The following is a 21,807-nucleotide window of genomic DNA, read 5'->3' as shown; positions in this document are numbered from 1 at the left end:
GAGAAAGGGGAGGGGCGAGAGGCGGAGTCTCGTGACGTCAGGGACATGCTAGCAATTTTCCTCCAGCAGGAACCTAGTTTGCGACGGGCCTAAGAGGAAGGCAAAGACAAACCCCATCTGAACAAATTTTGCCCCCAAAAATCCCATGATAGATTTGCCTTAGGGATGTCATACGTTAGAAGCAACCTGAAAGCTTATACACAGCAACAATAATGTTTTGTTGTGCAATATCCTTGAACATAACTTCTTTGGCATTTCTCTAATCCATTCATTTCTGGTTCCAAGATCTGTGGGATCTGTAGCATTATAGCTCCTCCTTAATCGGTTTCATTGTGTAATATGGTTTAAACCTATGTGCTCCAAAGCACATTAAGCAGCCTAATTAGGAGTATTTTACATCCTGGTTTAAGGCCTTTAAAGTGTGTTCCTGTGCCCATTTGTGCTGTGCATCATCTGGACACAATCCTTTCAAACTGTCTTTGATCCATATTAAGTGATTGTTTTAAATGTGCCCTAAGACGAATCCACAAGTTTGCCAGAAAGACTTAGAAACTTACAACTTTTGAAAAAACTAAATGCACTCTGTAATTTTAAAAATAATACTCTTGGATATATATTGTGGTAGTGTCTATGCCCCATAACTCACATGGAGCCCTATTATTATCATAGTGAACAACTTTTTTTTGATGAGGTTACATTGCCACCAATTGCCCAAGAACCAGTCACAATGTCAACATTTGATCAGTGTAAGAAAATACATTCATCAATCAAATAGTGATAGAACCTCAACTCGTAAAAGGAACATTGCAGACAGGCAGAGCCACTTCTGAGTTTCTGGTAGTAATTACTGAGCTCATTTCCTATCTTTGCCCCCTTGCCTTACTCTATGGTATGAATGAATTGTCTAGTTTCAAAGAAGTTTGTGAGCCATTAGGCTACAGATAGAAAACAGTCTCCCATTTAATTGCTTGTTAGGTTTATGGTTTGCAAGGTAGGGAGGAAACTACATCATCACTACATCAAAATGCTACAACCAAAGATAAAATAGGCCCATTTGGGTATGTTTTGAAATTAGTACTTCATAGGATTCCAGATTTCAAAAAGGAAGAGATAAAGAGGGGAAGAAACCTTCCAGTATTTGTGCTGTCATACGCAGGGCCTGTGTCAATTGTCTATTAACAGGACGTGTTCTCTATATGCGCAGCGGGACGCCGGGGTGCCTCAGCTGAGAGACCCTATGAATGTCCCTATACAAAGTACTTAGAAGCTTAGAAAGTTTAACAAAGTTCTTTATTGGTGCTTAAATCTTCAACAAATCAATCAAATACTTCTTAGATCTTCAACACAGAGACGGAACACTTTAAAACTCTGGAAAATTGGTGGCTTTCTTAACTTGCCCACAATGGACAGGCAACTTGCTTCATGAACAGTTTCTTTCTTCTATAAGGGAAATCCTTTCACCCCCTCCCTGGGCAATATGCTTTTTAGGCTTTGCTGGTGTGGGACCCCTACTCTGGTTCCAATTTGCTTTATGGCCAGCCTGAGTGGTCCTTACCAGGCAAAGTCTCTGTGTAGATTTTCCAAGACGAAGGAAGTCCTTTACCTTCCAGCAAGACTGGCTGTTTTTCCCCTCTTTTCCAGCGAATGCTGGCTGTAGAGCTGTGGAACTATATTCCCCCAGCAAGAGCTGCGAGACTATATTCCCCAGCAAAAGCAGTAGGACTGTTTTTCCCAGAAGCTGTGAGAAACGAAGCTTTCTACAGGTGGGAGAAATTCACACGTCCTGTAAGAAAGGCTTCACTGTACAAACTGAACTAAAGGTCCCTTTTTCCCTCCAAACCTGGAAAAAGGGGCGGAACTAAAGAACTTAACGATTATTGATGGGTCGTTGGCCCTATGATTGCAACTTGGAGGAAGCTGCCAGATTGCAAAATGCATGCCCTAAAGGAATTCGTGCAAACAAGCAAAGAAAGAAAAGGGAGGTTAAAGCTCCTGGCACAGCTGTGCCAGCACAGTATTTCTTATACATACAATGTTGTTTCCTGAACAGGTACATGCAAGGTACAGGTATACCTCAGTTCGATTTGCTGTGAATTATTCCTTATTTAACTGAACATTTGGTAGCAGGCTAGCTGATTTACAATGACTTAACTGGTGGAAATGTGTGTATGTGCCTTAAATTTCAAGTCACCCATTGATTTATAGTAATCCTGTGGATTGTATAGAGTTTTCTTAAGCAAGGAACAGGCAGGGAGGGTGGTTTTGCCAGTTTCTTACTATCAAAACATAGCCCTGGTATTCATTGGCAGATCCCCCCCTCCCCATATCCAAGTATCAACCAAGACTGACCTACCATAGAGATTTTGAAATCACTTCATATTTCACATCAGTCTTTTTCATTTGTAGCAAAGTTGCTTTGCTGTCAGGACAGAATATCTTACTTTGTAGTTCTGTCGAGGTTCTGTATAGAATAGATGAATTATCAGAAACTTTCATCGCAGCATATCTTGAGTGGAACCCGTACAATTCTTGCAAAATCAGTGATGCCTGAGAAGCTTTTGCAGTGCTCACTCTATAGCAGCGGCTTATTAAGAGTTCATAGCACGTCCCAGCACTATATATTGACATCCTGGACAGCAAAATCTCCAAAGGAACTCCTACCAGGACAATAAATCTCCTTTATGCAAATGTTACTTACTTTTCCGTGAACATGCCCAGGCTTTTTTTTTATGTTATCTATACCCCAAACCATGGAATGAAAAGGAGCTGAATTTTAATATTTCACTGAAATAGGACTGAACAAAAAGATATAAAGTGGCCTGATACCTTCACCACTTCTTTCATTGTATGGAGAGAGAACAAAATGCTACACATTCAAAGACAGACCACTATTGCACAGTTCATCAAGAAGGGTCATTTTTTTTTTCATGTCAGGAGTGACTTGAGAAACTGAAAGTTGCTTCTGGTGAGAGAGAATTGGCTGTCTGCAAGGACATTGCCCAGGGGACACCCGGATGTTTGATGTTTTAGCATCCTTGTGGGAGGCTTCTCTCATGTCCCTGCATGGGCAGCTGGAGCTGACAGAGTTCAACCTGCTCTCCTGCCAACACAAGGGTTTAACCCATCAGGGTGAAATAAGTATTTGGGAATAGGGTTCACAGCAAGGACCCACTTTTGCTCTTAGATGCGTGCGAGTATGTGTGACATAACAATGCATTTTGAAATTCAGTCTTTATTTTTATGCCACTAGCAGGAAATTAGTGTGCTCTTAAGTAATAATCACACTTGGTATGAGATGGAAGGGGGGGGGGTGATTTCTGAAAACTGTATCCCAGAAACTGCATGATTGATGTAAATGGCTACATGTAGGGAAATGAAGAATGAGCTGTCTCAGAATACCGTACCTTTTTACCCAACATATATTTAGCTCTTTAGTTGGTATCTCCTTGCAGTGAAGGTTTGATGGTTTATACCAGTGAAGAACAATGAAGAAATTACTATCAGAAGTTCATATTTTACAAATGTGCCATATGCCAGGATTAAGGTTAGCTGCAACAAATAACTAATGGTAAAACAGTCAAATGGGGGGAGAAGAGGCAGTCTAGCTTGGTGATCTAGTACTAATATATAGAAGAGCTTTTTTTCTTAAAGAGCTTTGGAAAAAAAGGAAATACCATGGAATGAAGAAACAACATAGCTTTGACTTAATGTTTTTAAAAGATCTAGAGCAGTGGTTCTCAACCTGTAGTTCCCCAGATGTTTTGGTCTTTGACTCCCATAAATCCTAACAGCTGGTAAACTGGCTGGGATTTCTGGGAGTTGTAGGCATGCAGGTTGAGGACCCACAGGTTGAGAACAACTGGTCTAGAGGGAAAATGTTATCGGCATTCTGAAAGGACATTAAGTATCCAAGAAAGGTGTGATGCAGCTAACTGCTTCGATGAGCCCTCAAATTCCACATATCATTTATAACTTTTCACTATGATTTCACTGGTACTTCAGAGTATTCATTTATAGTTAATACCATCTGAATTAGCTGACCTCGTGAACTACTTTAGTAGAAGAGGTCAGAAACTGAATCCAAAGTGCCTTTGTTTTATCTGAATCATGGTCATTTCAGGGGAAATGTTTCCTCAAAGCAAATTGCCTTACATTGTTGTTGATGTGATGTATTATTTTTCTTTCTGATTTATTATTTTTCTTCACTTAAAGGTAATGAAATTGTGCTATTTATTTATTTATTTATTTACAGTATTTATATTCCGCCCTTTTCACCCCGCAGGGTATTCGGGGTGGATTACAATGTACATATACATGACAAATATTCAATGCCATAGACACACAACATATATAGACAAACACACAGAGGTTATTTAACATTCCAGCTTTTTCATGAGGGTTTACTGGCCACCAGGGGAACTGTCACTTCACTGTCCATTTGTGACAGTGAAGTACTGATGAAGTACTTCCTCATTCTTTTCATGCTTGCTGGAGATTTTTATGGCATCATAAATTAGCCTCCCCACATTAGCCTCCCCTAAATTTCAACTTGACAGATGAAAGACAGACAGGCTACAAAGATTTTTTTTACTTTATTTTTATTAAATATCTTCCAATAATTACAACCAGTTAAAAACTTGTGTGGGGTATGTCTTGGGGTAGTGGGTAAGACTTTAGGATAACTCTTGGGGATCTAATAAAGGGGGAAAGGGAAAGAAAAGAAAAGGGGAAAAAAAGAAAAAAAGAGGGTTTGGGGGCATGCAGGGATAGTTTAGGGTAAATAGGGGAATGGTTTCTAGGTTGGGAAGTGGAAGTGTTGAGGGGAAAATTCTTGACTCCCAAATCTCCTTTCCCGTGTCATGTCGTTGTCATCTTGAAGATAGTTCTCATCATCATTCTTGTTGCATGGCTTTTCCCTTCTATTTAAATATATATGTATATATATCTGTATATATATCTCTCCTCCTTCTTTCATTTGCTTGGGCATTCATTGTCTTTCTTTTACCTTTTCCTGATAATTGAGCATAAAAATATCGAATGTGTTCCAATCTGTCCTCTTGAGCAGTCTTCCTTGTGGATCTTTTAGAGTGTAAGTCAAAGTGTCCATTTCTTTAATGTCGTTGACTTTGTTTAACCATTCATCTCTTGTCGGTATTTCACCTATTTTCCATTTTTTGGCCAAAGTTATTCTGGTCGCTGTGGTAAGGTAAGTGAATAATATGTCTTTGTTAGCATCAAGCTGCAAAGATTGACAGCAAGCTACACAAACTGGTCGGAAGCTCACTCCGACCCAGGCTGGCTTCGAACCCATGCCCTTTTGGTCAGTAGTGATCTTAATGCAGCTGACTCCCAGCCAGCTGTGCCACAGTCCCGGTGCAAGAAACATTTGTTCCAGAACATTTACATAAATGATATATTAGAAGTGCAAGTTGTAATAAAATTCAAGTTTTTCCTAAGTTGGGATGCTCTTAGTTGCACAATCCATTCTCAATCCAGCTTACTGGCTTGATGGGAAGGCAAACTTTATTGCTAGGTAGCAGGCAGAAAGAAACTGCAGCTGAAAGGCCAAGGTCCCTTGGGAGAGATCGGGTATCCGACAGTCTTAGCATCAGGTCCAGCCCATAAGGCTGCCACCTACATCCTTCCCCGCCCTTATCTTCATTGCAGCTTTGTTAGATTGCGCTGATCGATTAGCATCTTTTCAAGACCGCACAGTGAGAGAAAGAGAAAGAAGGAGTTTAACTGGCTCCTCTCTGCTCCCTTTGGATTTTATGGCCTCTGTTCTACCTAATTGGATAAAATAGGAAGTCGCTGGCAGTCCTGTGTTGCTGGGTGTGCTGATTTAACTCAGATCAGCCCTGCAGAGGGGTGGGGGTGCGGGGAGAGAAAGGAGGGAGCAGAGGGAATCTGTACATCAGAAGAACAGAGGAAAGGAAGCCGCTGGAGGGAAAGTATCTTGAGAAGGAACGGGGGAAAGGAGGTGATACAAACTAAGGACAGAGTTGCTGTCCTCTTCTTTTTGAGCTGATCTTTAATGATATTGCTTGCGGTGATGCTCAGGGAGCAGGCACCTGCTGCTCTGTAATGATTCAGCCTCTTTCTGCCGGCTCTTTTGCACAACAGGATGCTGGTACTACTGTCATTGCTGCTCCTGCTGCCTCTGCCGCCGCTCCCATTCTTACTGCTTTTCCTTTTGCTTCTACTGCATGACGGCTGTGTTTTCCTCCATCTAAGCAGTCACCAGCCTCAGATGCTCAAGGTGAGATACCAGCCTTTCACTTTGGGCTGTTGGTTCACTTAAAAATATACTTTAGGATTGCAGTTCTTTCTTTCTTTCTTTTTTTCTTCTTCTTCTCACTCAATCTCTTCATTTCGGCTCTTTGAAGAAGTGAGATGGCTCAAGAGGAACCAAGGAATTATAAATGAAAATTTAAAAAGTGAGGAAGGAGAAGGAGCTGAATCATTATGAGGGACTTCCTTTCTGAGATTTGGAAGGACTCGTTTCTTCACAATTTCCCTTTGTTTGGATCATGTTCTGACACTTAAACTGTCTGATACCTTCTGCTATGATGCTGTGAGATTTTTCTGGATTTTTTTCTTTCTCTTTTGGCTTACTTAATAATAATGGACAGAGTTTTTAAGGCCTTGTAGAGGAGACCCCGTCTGCCAAAATATATGCTTAAATATGTCTGAAGCCACTCTGGAGAGTTTTCCCAATCCTTCGACCCAGCTGAGCCCCTCTGCATCACTTGATGGGCTCCCTGCTGAAGGAGACATGCCAGAGACTCAACCCGAGGATCCACAGATGCAAGGGATAGCAGGCCTCGCTGCTACATGCTGTGTGTGCTTGGAAGCGGAGCGGCTGGCTGGCTGCCTCAACTCTGAAAAGATCTGCATTCTCCCAATCTTGGCTTGCCTAATCAGCCTTTGCCTCTGCATTGCTGGCCTCAAGTGGGTCTTTGTGGACAAGATTTTTGAGTATGATTCTCCTACCCACCTTGATCCTGACAGGATTGGGCAAGATCCAATCACTTCTGGGGATCCTACTGCACTGTCTGCTTGGGTACCTTCTGTGGTACAAACATCATACTTTCCTGTGCCCACCAGTGAGGTGGTATTTGGGGTTACAGAGCAGCCTGAGGGGCCCCTATTAGTCACCTCCGAGGTTGACCCTAAACCATCTCCATCTAAGGGTATCTTAGGGTTTCATTTCTATCCCTCTTCCACACCTCACTTACTATCCTCTAGTCTAGAACCCGAAGTAAAAGCACCTGCAACAGCAACTTTGGCACAAGAAATTGAAACTAATATCCAAACAGTTCCACCAAAAACAGGTAAGTATATCATATTCCCAGCTCCTATGCCAGTATAAGTAGTCATTTGGTCATTCTCATGCGGGTTCGATATTTCTAAAGGTAATATGAGTTGTGCCGCAATGAAAGCACTTGTGTTTTTGCTGATCACTGAATATAAGTGGTTTAGCCTAGATAATAACTTGAGTTTGTCCTGTTAGTAAAGTTCAGGAGGGAAATGTGTATGGAATGTAGCAAGTTACTTAATAATTAGTAGTATAATAACAAAAATATCATGGTTAGTATGATGGATTTGACAAATAATTCAGCACATTATTTGAAGAATGAATTGTATATGGATATTACATTGACTTCCACTTAATCTCTGATCCTGTCTTCAGCTATCTTCAGCCTGTGTCCCAACTTCTGTATGTTTTATATTTCTGACAGGTTATACCCTCCAGTGCATATGCAAGCACACATACACACATATTCTCATTCCCTTAAGCTAGGAAGTCATTGCAGTGGGAGAGAACTGCAGTCCCTTTGGCTGGAATTCTGGCACACATACTTCTGCCTAGAGCATGATATAACCATTGTGGGTCTGTGTCTGTGGGTCTTTTGTCTACATAAGTCCAGTATCTCTGTACATTGTTTATAACTCTTCAGGGGATGAATAAATATAAGCAATAGTTTTATATAACACAGCCTTAAATCCTCTTTTCCTACCAGGGGATCAAACTAGGGATGTGCAATCTACTGATAAGGATATAAAGATATCTAAGCATTTGTAAGTTATGCTCCCTTGCCCTTGAATAGTTATCCCACAAATCCATGTTTGGAAAACAGACATTTCTATATAGAGGAATATTTTTACAAGTTCAGTAAATATTCTCCCACTTTGCTATCAATTCTACTTGGATCTATGGTGATCCTATTAAAGAGATACCTCAGAGAAACACTGCTATTAACAGTTCAGGTCTTACACACAAGGTGACTTAACCCTAAACTCACACTGGTTAACTTAAACTGGCAGATTTTATCTGGACCGTTCTCAAATCTAAAATTGTACAGATCATTGTTATTTCCTTGGGATATATATCTTTAAAATGAATTAATAAAATCTTGACAATGAAATGTTTCACTATGTAATCAATCGGAATTACCAATCAGCTTGAAATGCGAATAGACTAACATTTTGTGATAGAAAACAACATGGCCAGCATTTACTGAACTATTGAAACTAAGTGCATAAGACCATATAGGCTATGAACAAGCAAAGGGGGTGTGTTCCTTGTGACTGGAATCTTGCAGTGGTGAACACTAGCTATTGCTTTGCTTGGTTTACTCTTTTGGAAAGAGATTGGCAGTCCTTCTCCCTTCCCTCTTCATCCCTGTCCCTTTAATAAAATACTTTAGACATTATTTATGGTGCATATACTTAGACATGACAGATAGATTGTCAAACAGAGTAAGGTTTAGCTCCCCTTTGGTTATCTTGAATTATTACTGATGCCATTACAGATGGTCCCCAAGCATGCTTATTCATGGGGACATTTTTTATTATGTCCACATAGGATTGCAGCCCTCTTGTACCAGACTGCTTGAACCGTTTAGATAAGATCCCTTAATGCTTTTTTTGGAGCCTATCTGCAGCAATTGTGGATCTTGCCCAGTAGTGTAACAGTTTGTATGTATGCCCTTCTGGGAGAGAATTCAAAAGGCACAGCTTGCTACTTTCTCCAGGTATCTTTGGCTTGGAGACATAACAGAAATATTTGGTAAAGCACAACTTACCTTAAGGTCTTGGTCTATCAAATAAGGGAATGAGTAGACAAGTATAGGACTGATTGGTAACCAAGATGGGTTGGGTAATAGTCACTTATAGGTGGTGTTTATTTTTTTTTACTAGCATTTTCCAGATCCATTTTCCAAAAGATTTTTTCCTCATCATCTTTTAGTTTTAAATAACTGGCATCATTGGTAGAACATGTGAAAATGATGCTACCATTGTTTTGCTGTTGGTCAATGGAGTACCATTTATAAAAGATGGCTTCCCCAAGAAGGAAAAAAAGTCCAAAAGCTGTAAAAGCAGATCCAAACAAGTGACAATAATTTGTTGATGGTATTTATCTTTATATCCCACCCATCTAGTAGGCTTCAGAAGTTTGTTAAAAATGCTTCAGTATCGAGTCATTATTTACTGTCATTTATAAGTCATTATTTACTGAAATTTGACCACAGAATCATAAAATAAAAAAGGAATGGGAAGATTGTTGAAGGATTTTAACAATTGGTATCGTTGTTTCTTTGTTTTTAAATCTTTTTGAAACCTACAGTGAGAATAAGGTATTATAAGTATATTTTACAATTGTGTTAAATTTTTATTTAAATCTGATTTCAAGACAGATATTTAGAAAAGGAGAGATGGTCTTGGCATTCTTGTTTATTTTAGGATTTTTTTAACTATTAAGAACATTATCTCAAGTTGTATACCTTTGACAAGTTCAATAGCTATGGAAATTTTTTGTAGAATCAGCATGGGAGAGCAAAACAGTAAGAAAGCTACCATATAATATACAGAAAAGGACAGCTTACCTAATACACAGTCATATTTTATGCACTCCACGGATAATAATAATAGTAATAATAATAATAATTTTAAAAATTCAGAAGATGGATTGTGTGAGGTGGGTGGACACTTAAGCAAATGTATACATACATATTTCTTGGCAGAATTAGAGGCTTCTTTGCAGTATATCTTCAGAGCTAAGTATGTGCTGTCACAATTCTCAATCTGAGACCGACGTGTCAATTTGGGGACTGGGGTTTTTTTGTGTGTAGGTTGCAGAATCTCATTTTCCTTCTCTCCTTTCCATCCAGCTCAGCATATTCTGTTTGGACTGTTATCATTCAAGGTCATAGTCTGACAAGGGCTAATTGATTCTTCTCTGAGCTGGAGGATGAGAGAGAGGCAATCCTAGTAATTGTCTCGGCTGCATTAGACTCAGGACCTGGTCTACCTTTTAGTACCGTGTACTTTGTTGTTGTTTTTTTTTTTATCAATATGGAAATAATCCCTTTTTCCTTTCTCGTGCCTTCTCATTTTGAATTAAATGTCATATTTCTATTGATGAAAAGCCATACAACGTTTTCATGCATTAATAGATATTTATAAGCCCACCTGAATTGTTCATAGTTTACATAGTTTACCGTAACCTGTAATTTCCCAGTGAAGATGTGTTGGTTTCAAGAATAGCTGTCATACCCAAGCAATATTGCATGCTTCCCATAACCCTGTAAAGCATTTAAGTTTGATAGCTGCATTAGAATATTGCAATTGTTTCCCTAAGGGCTCTTCCACACAGCCATGTAACCCAGAATATCAAGGCAGAATAACCCACAATATCTGCTTTGAACTGAAATATCTGAGTACACACTGCCATACAACCCAGTTTAAAACAAATGATATGGGATTTTATTCAGCTCTGTCAGGGGTGATTTGAATGCAATATTCCTGCTTCTTGGCAGGGGGTTGGACTGGATGGCCCATGAGGTCTCTTCCAACTCTTTGATTCTATGATTCTATAAGTGGCCTAAGACTTGCTTTGAATATTGGCTGCTACTAGAATTTGATCTATTTTATTTCCTATATGAATGTACTATTAGATGGTGATAGATGTTCTTATGCTTTATTTTTATTTTATAGTTGAGAAAATTACTTTTGGTTTCTTATTGGCTGAACAAACAAGTAGGGATTCTGCCTACAACTCCACCACCCAGGCCCTGACTAGACATAGGCCTAGAAAAAACTGGAAAAATGGGGAGGGGGGGAAACATACGTTTTTTCCTCCCTCCCCCCCCCCCCCGGTATTTTCCTGTTTCCCCCAATTTTTCTGTTTTTTTCCCCCAATTTCTCCCCTTTTTCTATTTTTCCCCAATTTTTCCAGGTTTCCCAATCTCTAGGCCTGACTTGTTTATTTCTTCACATGCTATGGGGGTTCTCAAAATACGTATAGGAACTGGTCGTAGGCTACTACCACCAGTACTAAAATGGATCCAGGGAGTTCCTTATCCATTCAAAGCCCATGATACTCTAGAAGGGAGAGAAGATTACTAATTCTGGTAGAGTTAGCAGGATCTATTAGAAGTACCCCTTTGAATTTTGGCTGTAAAATGTATTCCCCACCAAAATCCAGTGGTCATTGTGACTTTTCACTGGGGAACAGAGCTAGTGATGAGTTTTTGGAGAGTGGAATTTGTTTAATAAAGGGCCATCCATTTTTGTGGCATTCTGTTTAACCTCACCCCACACTGTCTCCTTTGCATCTTCTGCTCCATTTTAGTTAATCTTAATCTCATACTTGCCTCACTCTTGTTGTAATCTAGTTAATGGATGGTTCGGGGGGGGGGGGGCTGGATGACATTGACAATAGAGCTTCATATCAGGATACCTGTAGCTACATCCTGATTGCAATACATTTGAATGTATTTGTTTAATTCCAGAGCTTCTGCAGCTTCCCTTCTTTAATTCTTTGGGTGCTAATTAGACACATTCTTTAGCCTTTGGTTTACCTGCTTGTCCTTCACATCTGTTACCAAGCTAGGACTGAGTTAAGTAGAGTTAAGTAAGCATAAATAGTTCTCTTGACTGTCTTCAATGCAGAGCTAGTAACAGAAATGTTCTGTCTTTCCAAAGCCTCAGAGTGCACCTAAACCTTGAAGGAAAAAGACGACCATTCTCATGCATACATATAGACTTCACAGTATTGAGGAGTTTGTGCATTGGACTGTCCTTCCTTAAATCTCCCATCATCACACTGTAAGGCATAAGCAGATGGGCAGGCATACCTGACTCAATCTAAAGGTGTAATTTAGGGTTAAATTCAAAATCCCAACCAAGGTTGACTTGAAGAAAGGCATGCAAACAGGCATGTAGCCAGGGGGGAGGGGCTTGGGGGCTTCAGCCCCCCCCCCCCCAAAATTCTCATGGTGGTCTGCGGAAAGGCCTTACTGGTACATTAGTTAAACTGTTATGTTTATTCATATCATGATCTGATCACCATGCTCAATATATCTCATATGCATGGGGGTATTGGGGTAATGATACAAAATGTTTGCTAGGCTAGACCCTCTTTCACTGAGACTCAGCCCCCCCCCCCGAATCAAACTCAGCCCCCCCCCCTCCCCGAATCAAAATCCTGGCTAGGGGCCTGAATGCAAATATATTCTTTTAAACAAATCTTGTATATGTGGAAAGAATTCAAAATATAAGCTTCACACAGAACTTGAACACTAACCTTCCTGGACCACAAATTATATTAGAAGCTGTGACTTTTCAGTACCATAGCTATTGTGAATTATTTATACCAGGCACAGCAAAGTAAACTTGCAAAGCTGCAGAACAATGGCACATATATATGCACTATACGATACCATTGTAATGTCATTTTACCTACCAGACTCCCATATTGTATAACCATTTAGCTAATCAGTTGTTGTTTCATTGTTCTGGTGATGCAGCATTTGTCTTTTGTGCATTGCAGATATGTACCGAGCAGTTTTTCTCCATTTTGCAATGCAGTCATTATTCTTTTGGGACAGAAAAAGATGAGCCCTTCCCAACAGCTGGCAACAAGGCAAAATCTTGTTTCCAGGAGTGTAAGGTCTGGGTTGCTGTGTAGTTGTGCATTTGCTCTGCAGTATGCAGCTAGAAAGATATAAATGGAACCTTTTATGTTTTCATCATTTTCAGTCTTGCTAATGGAAATGCAATAGATTTTGCTGCAGAAACCTAACTCTGAATCAATATTGATGCAGTATAGCAGCTGGTTCAGCATAGGAGCACCTGTATATATAGAACCCATAGGGGAGCTATGCAGATCCATGGTGGCCACAGTCAGTTTAGGGTGGTGGTGCTGTCAAATTTGGAAAAGGAGCCTTGGCTCATCCTTAGGAAATACTAGGTGGGATTAAATGATGGCATGTAGAGGAGTGGGAAATCTTGGAATAACGCTTCAATGAGTTAATCAATGCATTCTTCGCTAACAAGCAGTGTGTATGAAATTGAGTATCATGATAGTGCTTTGGCAAACCTAATGTTTCTTGATATAGCTGAATAAGTGCTTTGACAAATCCAATATGTTTGCTTTGTACCCTATGACTATTCTTATACCTAAGAACAGGCCTGTAGCCAGGATTTTGATTCGGGGTGAGCTGAGTTTGATTCGGGGGGGAGGGGCTGAGTCTGAATGAAAGAGGGTCTACCCTAGCAAACCTTTTGTATCGTTACTCCAATACCCCCATGCATATGGGATATATTGAGCATGGTAATCAGATCATGATATGAATAAACATAACAGTTGAAATAATGGCCTTCTTGTGGACCACCATGGGAATTTGGGGGGGGGGGGCTGAAGCCCCTCAAGCTCCCCCCCGGCTACATGCCTGACTAAGAATATCTAAGACTTATATGACATTAAGACTATCAAGGATATCACATCTGCTGGAGGTATGATCTAATTTGTGGTGTTGCTAGAGAATTTCTTGGTCACCTTTGGTCAAGTCTGTTGGACATTCCATGGTCATGGTCAGCAACAGTTTAGACATTTGCCTACAAACCACCTACAGAGGTATAGCTACCTTTCAGGGAAATTAATGTTAGAGGTAGATATGTGCCTAGATGAGATTCTCTTCTCCTACCTGGCATATTTTTTTAAAAAGATTTGTGTTACTATACCATTGCCTTCCTCTGTGGTGTCCTAGTTATGTCTCGCACCCTATTTTCTCACAAACTGCCAGTTTAATTAACCTGCTGCTGTATTTTAGAAGTTATTCTTCACAATATTTTGCCATTACAGACTAATATGATCCTTGGTATGTGGGTATGATACATAAAGCTTGCAATTTCATTTGTAATGGACTACTCTCTCTTTGCACACACCCATGCCATATGTGGCATTTTAGGCTAAGAAATGGAACAAAAGCATGCTTCTTATTGTCAGACTGTCTAAAACAGGGGTCCTTAAACTTTTTAAACAGAGAGCCAGGTCACAGTCCCTCAAACTGTCGGAGGGCCAAATTATAATTTGGAAAATAAAACATGAGGGAATTCCTATGCACCCTGCACATATCATATTTATAGTGCAAAAGTCACTTAAAAACAATACAATAATTAAAATGAACAATTTTAACAAATATAAATATATTAGTATTTCAATGGGAAGTGTGGCCCTGCTTTTGGCTGATGAGATAGGATTGTTGTTGTTGTTGTTGTTGTTGTGTGCTTTGGAGTCATTACAGACTTAGGTTGACCTTGAGTGAGGGCTGGATAAATGACCTTGGAGGGCCACATCTGGCCCCTGGGCCATAATTTGGGGACCCCTGGTCTAATCCTACCCTATGATGGTGTTTGTCCTGGGAATCAAACGAGAAAGTGGTTGATAAGAAATCAGAATTTATGTGACTTACCAGGACCAGTTGATCTCACCAACAGAAGACATCACTGTTGTTTGACTTGGACAAATTAAATACAGGCTTACAACTTATCACTGTAGTTGCTCGTAGATATTGATATTGCACTAGCAATGAGTTCTGATACTGGGTTGTTGTTGGGTTTTTTTGTTTTTTTTTTGTTGCCATTATTGATGTATAACTTCTTGTGTTAATTTTGTTGTTTAAAACCCTATAATTGCATTTACAATTGTATTGGCATCCTCCTGTTTGTCATGATAATTGGTGTCAAGTGTGACAGAGTACTTCCAAAATGATAACTTAAATACTCCCCTTCTCTTTCACAAGGGTTATAGTTTACTGTCTTAAATTCTTTTCTTTTACTGTTTTAATTCTTATATTGTCCTCATGCGATAATTATATATATTTTAGTACAGTAGTGCAATACAGTATTTGGTCTCAACCATTCTCATGGCATGTGATTTTGAATAATTTAGAAACAGATCTCTTTTTCTGAGATAAAAGGAAATCAGTGATGGTTCAGTAGTCATCTAGTACTCAGTAGCATATAGTATGCTAAAGCAAACTCAAGTCTAACTACTCCTTTCCCTTGGAGTCACTGGAAGAAATCTGAATTTTCTTCTTTTACAAGTCAATTAAGTCTTATGATGTCACATCAAAGGGATATAGAAGGCACAAGGTATATTCAAATGCTTTTCAAGTAGGTGCGTGCACACACACTCACATACACATGCAAACACATCTGAATTGGATTAGGTTTTCTGACATGAAAATGTTGTGTGCCTTCAAGTCATTTCTGACTCATGGCAACCCTAATACAAACTTATCTCAAGGCTTTCTTAGCAATGTTTGTTATGGAAGGGGACTGCTTTTGCATTCCTTTGAGACAGAAAAAGTGTGACTTGCCCAAGATCCTCCATGGCTGAGTGGAATTTGAAACTTCATCACCAGAGTCATTGCCCAACACTAAAACCACAACACCACAACAGAATACCAGAACTTCCTATCTGTGCTATCTGAAGAGATGTCTGCAGCTTTCCCAACTGCTAAATTAAACCGCTGGTTGATACTTTCATGTGAAGACTCTTTCTAAAAACTGTTCCACAATCCTAGTAAAGCAAGTGAAGATAATGTAAATCAGGCAAGCAGTCTGGAGCAGAATGGGAAGAAAAGACAAGAATTAAATAGGTGGAGTTATGTCAAAGATGGAAGCAAGAGTGATTAGTGATGGTGGTATTCTTGCTGTTGTTATTGTTCTTATTTCTGGATGTCAAGCAAAAGCAAACTAGTTATTCCACTACAACCTCAGTAATGTCATTTGCTGCATTGGGGGAGGGAAACTCACCCTAAGGATTATCATTATATAGTATTTACAGGGTCTCTCTCTTCATCCCCCTTAATTCTCTTGTCATTCATATTAAAACAGTGCAGCTAGCTTCACAATTAAATTAAAACAAATAGCATAGGTTTCTGGTGGTTTACCAGATGTGCAAATAAATCTTTTTATACAAGCAGAGTTTCCAGGGGGAGGAATTCATTATGACTGATATAGACGTACCTTGATTACTTGGGTAAAGAGCACTAAAAAAGGGAAACAATATACTCTATGCTAGTCAGAGGTTTGTGACAAACTCAACCATTATGTTGTTTTCTTAGTAATATTCCTACATCTACAAAGACCATGTCTACGCTGAGTAGGTTAATCCAGCATATTTCTGTATCAGAGCTATCCTGACCTGCTGAATCCGGGGTCAGGGTCTAGGCAGTCCAGCCCATCCTTAGATCCTCATGTTGCTTTGGCTGCTCTCTACCATTCACAGAGCTCCTTGCGCATGCCCAACCATCACAGCTGCATGCTAATGTCAGAATGAGATTTATATAGACAAGCCCTTATTAGTTTGATTACATACATTGGAAAACTTTTTATCTGGTCAATATCTATACCAGGGGTTCTCAAACTAAGGCCCGTGGGCCGGGTATGGCTGTCTAAGGTCATTTACCTGGCCCTTGCTCAGGATCAACCTAAGTCTGAAACTACTTGAAAGGACACAACGTCAACAACAACAATCCTATCTCATCAGCCAAAACCAGGCCCACACTTCCCATTGAAATACTAATAAGTTTATATTTGTTAAAATTGTTCTTCATTTTAATTATTGTATTGTTGTTAAGTGTTTTTTGCACTACAAATAAGATATGTGCAGCGTGCATAGGAATTCATTCATTTTTTTTCAAATTATAATCTGGCCCTCCAACAGTTTGGGGGACTGTGACCTGGCCCTCTGTTTGAAAAGATTGAGGACCCCTGATCTATACAAATCAAACTAGTAAACGTTTCTGGTGTTTTGGTCATAGCCTGTCAGGTAATACTTATCAATATGTCAGTATTCCCTGACATTTAGTTGAGATGGTAGTTGAATCTGGAACATGACATTCCACTGGAGGTTTACCCAGATTTTTGTCACTTCTAGTCATTCTCATTTCAAGGTGACTCCCTTTATTTCACAAGTTGATCTGTGGGATTCATTCTCCTCCAGTTTCATCCCTCATAGTAATTCCCCATGCCTTGTTCATGATGTCTATTCCACCAGTACCAACCAGGCATGTAGCCGGGGGGGGGGGGGGGCGCTTTGGGGGGCTTCAGCCCCCCCCCCCCCCCGAAATTCTCAGTAATAAAAGGCCTCACTGGTGCATTATTTAAACTGTTATGTTTATTCATATCATGATCTGATCACCATACTCAATATATCCCATATGCATGGGGGTATTGGGGTAACAATACAAAAGGTTTGCTAGGCTAGACCTTCTTTCACTCAGACTCAGCCCACCCCCGAAACTCAGCCCCCCCGAAACCCCCCCCCGAAAATTTTTTAGCCCCCCCCCCCCCCCCGAAATGAAATCCTGGCTATGGGCCTGGTACCAACAGATAGCACTACTGGTATTGTGACAATGTTAATGGAGTACAGCTCTTCAGACCATGAGATACTTCACAGTTGCTAGCTTTCTTAAAGCGTATTGTCTGTGCCATTACATTATGTATAGTGTATTCACCTGATAGTGCAGGAAAAGAGACATATTCTGATACTCATAACTTGTGGGCTTCTCTAAACTCTCAGTTAAATTCACTTTTCCTACTACTAAAACAACATAATGCATAATTATTTAAAATATTCCAGCAAGTACCTCTGTTTTGCTGAGCACAAGGGTAAGAAATCCTCTTTCATTAATATTCTTTTTATGTATTGTCGAAGGCTTTCATGGCTGGAATCACTAGGTTCTTGTGGGTTTTTTCGGGCTATAGGGCCATGTTCTAGAGGCATTTCTCTTTTTATATTATATATATATATATATATATATATAATATTATATTATTTATATTATATTTATAATATATTTTTATATTATTTATATTATTTCATTATGGAATTTTCTGATCTCTGGATATCTACTCTGTCAGAGCAGACTAAATCCCAACATTGCTTTACATTTTACAGGGCCTCAAATCAGAGTCGTTGTTAATAGACCTTTTTTGCAGGATATCAATACCAATATTCCCAATTTGTAAGTCCTTCAGCGATGTAATTTTAGTGATGTATGGCTATAGGTATATTCCATTATGTCCAGAAGAGACAGTATTTCAAAATCAAAGAGGGAATCAATATGTTAGTACACCGAGTCTATTTTTCATTGCTGGTTAACTGAAAGATGATGCATAAATTCCTCTTTTCCAATAAATGAAACAATACCACCAAAGTATTAATGTTCATTTTCAAATGTTAAAGGGTCCGAGGATCTTTTTAAGGCTGATGGATCATTTTAAGCTATGTATTATCTCAGAGTCAGGTTTAAACTGTGATATAAAATGGCATTATTATATATCATTTCTATCACACATTTCTTTTGTTGCTAACAACATATTGTAATTGTTGGGCTTGCCCCTTATAAGCTGCCCCAGTCCCCTCGAAAGGGACTCAGGGCAGATCACAGAACACATATTCCGCAAACATTCAATGCTCTTATACACTGACAAGACAGACAACTGTACATAGATAAGAAGTATATAGACTTTCCCATCTTCGGCAGAAGGATTATGCTTGGTTCCAGCCACTGGGGGGGGGGGGGGGGGGTGATGTCGTTCCATCTTCCCTGCTGAAGAGCTTTGTTTGTAAACTTCCTCCTTGATCAAATTGTTGGCATTTATCTGACATTTCCTTATGGGTGCCATAAATATTTCCCCGCTTTAAAGCAATACCTTTACGCACATTTGCTTTCGAACTGTTAGGTTGGCAGAAGCTGGGCTAAGGGCCAGGAACTCACCTTGACCCAAGCTTTAAACTGCCAACCTTTCAATTGGCAAGATTTACTGCAGCTGGTGGTTAGCCTGCTGTTCTAAAGCCTGGTGGTTTTCCTGCTGTGCTAAAGCCTGGCACCACTTCCGGCCTTTTTTGAATGCCTGGATGGGGAAAGGGCATCTGCAGTCAGGAACAACTGACCTCCTGAGGCACCCTTCTACTTCCCCCGTTCTATGGAATGACCCATATCAAAATCTATATTTTGGGCCCACAAACCTACCCTTGATTTATACAGGAGGCCAACTTATATATAAGCATATATAGCATCTCAAATCTTAGCATTGTACGAGTACAGCAGGGGTCCTCAAACTAAGGCCCGGGGGCCGGATGCGGCCCTCCAGGGTCATTTACCGGCCTTCGCTCAGGGTCAACCTAAGTCTGAAACGACTTGAAAGCACACAACAACATCAACAATCCTATCTCATTAGCCAAAAGTAGGCCCACACTTCCCATTGAAATACTAATCATTTTATATTTGTTGAAATTGTTCTTCATTTTAATTATTGTATTGTTTTTAAGTGTTTTTTTGCACTACAAATAAGATATGTGCAGTGTGCATAGGAATTCATTCATGTTTTTTTCAAATTATAATCTGGCCCTCCAACAGTTTGAGGGACTGTCACCTGGCCCTCTGTTTAAAAAGTTTGAGGACCCCTGGAGTACAGTATGCTGTCAATATTCATAAGTGAGATACTTGCAGATTGCACTAACCCTTCATGAAAATGTAATGTTATGGGCACTTCATCTTCCGGTCCCAATTCAAGGTACAGGTCATCAACTATAAAACCCTAAACGGTTTGCGACCCACCTACCTTAGTGACCACATCTCCTACCATAAGCCTGCACAATCTCTTCGATCCTCCGGAGAGGCCCTCCTTTTGCCCCTTCCTCTATCTCAGGCTCGATTTGTGGGAACAAGGGAGAGAGCCTTCTCCGCTGTGGCCCCCTGGCTTTGGAACTCATTACCTGGTGAGATTAGGCAACCCCCCACCCTAGCAGCCTTTAAGAAAGATCTAAAAACTTGGCTCTTCCGATGTGATTTTGGAGAGTGACCATTCAACTCATCTGCTTGTCTCCATCTACAGTTGTCCTCATGATGCATTTTCCCCTGTCCTAATAAAGCTCAAACCCCACTACTACTCCTTCTTGGGCTCCCCCCTCATAATTACACTTTTTCTATTCCTATCTCCTCCAGGGTTTTAACATTTTAACATTTTATCTCGTGCATCTGGTCCACCCTTTGCGTTTGATTTGTATTATGTTATTTTGCACTGTTTATTTTATTTTGTTATTTTATGTATTTTGATGTGATGTAATTTTTCTGTTGTTTTGTGTTTAATTATGCTGCATTGCTTTTGGGCTCGGCCTCATGTTAGCTGCCCCAAGTCCCCATTGGGAAGATGGAGGCGGGTTATAAATAAATATTATTATTATTACTATTAGTATTACCATTTGAATAAAAAAATTAGAATGCTCATGGCCAGATTGCCCAGATAATCTCTACTGTTCTCAGAACAAGCAAAACTAATTTAAAGTCACAGGCCTGCCAGTGTTACTTAGCAAGCAAAGCATGGCTAGGTTGGGGGATACAGGTTGAGGGAAGGCTGCTTTTAATCTCAGTCTCCTTTTTATATTCATAACTAAACAAAATTGATTTTCTCTGCAAAGTAAAGTTGCTCAGGACACCTGCTTTTCCACGGCTCTGGAAATTTTGCATGAACATATTTGTTTTTGTCTCCACTGATTTTGACTTTTCATTCCTTGCTTGAAGGAGTACTCCTCCTTCTATGTCATTGCAATTATTGCTACAGCAACCAACTGTGAAGCAATGTCTGCCGGATAATGACTTTGTATTAAGTGAAATCCACTTCAGCTGCTTAAAGTTTACAAACTTGCTGTCTCTTCAGCATAAGCAATGCTTGAAAAGCTGAACATTTATCCAGGTGAATGTCTTTAAAAATTGATAGAGCTAAATCTATATTATTGTTCTACTTAGGGTAACGTGCTGTTATAAGGGCTGGGCCAACTTGAAGCTATCCAAAACAACTTTGTGATTGTTTCATAGAGAGCTCTATTTTAGCAGCCAGGGTATAATCATTACCAAGCAAATACAAGGGTTGAATGAAAAGTAATGCCTCCACCTTCGTTACTCCTCAACAGATGGCGGTACTGGTATGCGGCAGGTACTGGCTTGTTCAGTAGACTCTCCTCTACAGTTCCATTGTGGCAGGAAGCCTTAGCATTGAATGGTTGTGTTGTTAAACTGCAAAGTATGGAACCCTGCGCAAAGGGTCGGTCAATGCAGTCATTGAATTCTTGACAGCAGAAGGTGTCACCCCAAAGGTGATTTGTCAGAGAATGCAAATTGTTTATGGTGATTATGTTGATGTGAATACTGTGCGTCGCTGGGCAAGTAACTTTAAAGATGTTGAGGTGGGAACATCTGACTTGCGTGATAAAGAGTTGAATGTCCTGTGATAGCAACCACCGATTTTCACATGCAAAAGGTTGACAGATTGATTCAAGACAATCGTTGTATCACTCAGAGAGAAATTTCAAGCATAATTGGCATTTTACAAGAACATGTGGGTCACATTTTTGCTTTACTTGGCTATCAGAAGATCTGTGCACAATGGGTTGTGGAAACAGATTGTCTACTTCTTCTGTGACAGCTTCAGAAAACTTGTTCA

At 39.9% G+C, this 21,807-nt stretch overlaps 2 protein-coding genes across 10 annotated transcripts in view; both read left to right on the top strand.

The window, feature by feature from the left end:
• NRG1 (neuregulin 1) overlaps positions 1-21,807 on the top strand; it is a 668,239-nt gene that overhangs the window by 522,070 nt on the left and 124,362 nt on the right. For 2 of the 9 annotated variants that reach the window (XM_060763675.2, XM_060763673.2), the window contains exon 1: positions 6,586-7,334. The exons of the other annotated variants lie outside the window; for them this stretch is intronic. In XM_060763675.2, coding sequence (XP_060619658.2) covers positions 6,686-7,334 — 649 coding nt within the window. In that variant the 5' untranslated portion in view covers positions 6,586-6,685. Of the gene's footprint in view, positions 1-6,585; positions 7,335-21,807 lie in introns of those variants that run through there. 9 annotated transcript variants of the gene reach the window in all.
• Positions 5,675-6,433, top strand: LOC132768080 (uncharacterized). The gene has a single exon (XM_060763682.2). It carries the CDS (start codon positions 6,125-6,127, stop codon positions 6,299-6,301), a length of 177 nt encoding a protein of 58 aa, XP_060619665.2. The 5' UTR covers positions 5,675-6,124; the 3' UTR covers positions 6,302-6,433.

This window comes from Anolis sagrei, chromosome 2 (genome assembly GCF_037176765.1).
Source record: "Anolis sagrei isolate rAnoSag1 chromosome 2, rAnoSag1.mat, whole genome shotgun sequence".
Classification (NCBI taxonomy): Eukaryota; Metazoa; Chordata; class Lepidosauria; order Squamata; family Dactyloidae; genus Anolis; species Anolis sagrei.
Note: the sequence above shows the minus strand (reverse complement) of the source record. Positions and strands in the feature narration are given on the sequence as shown.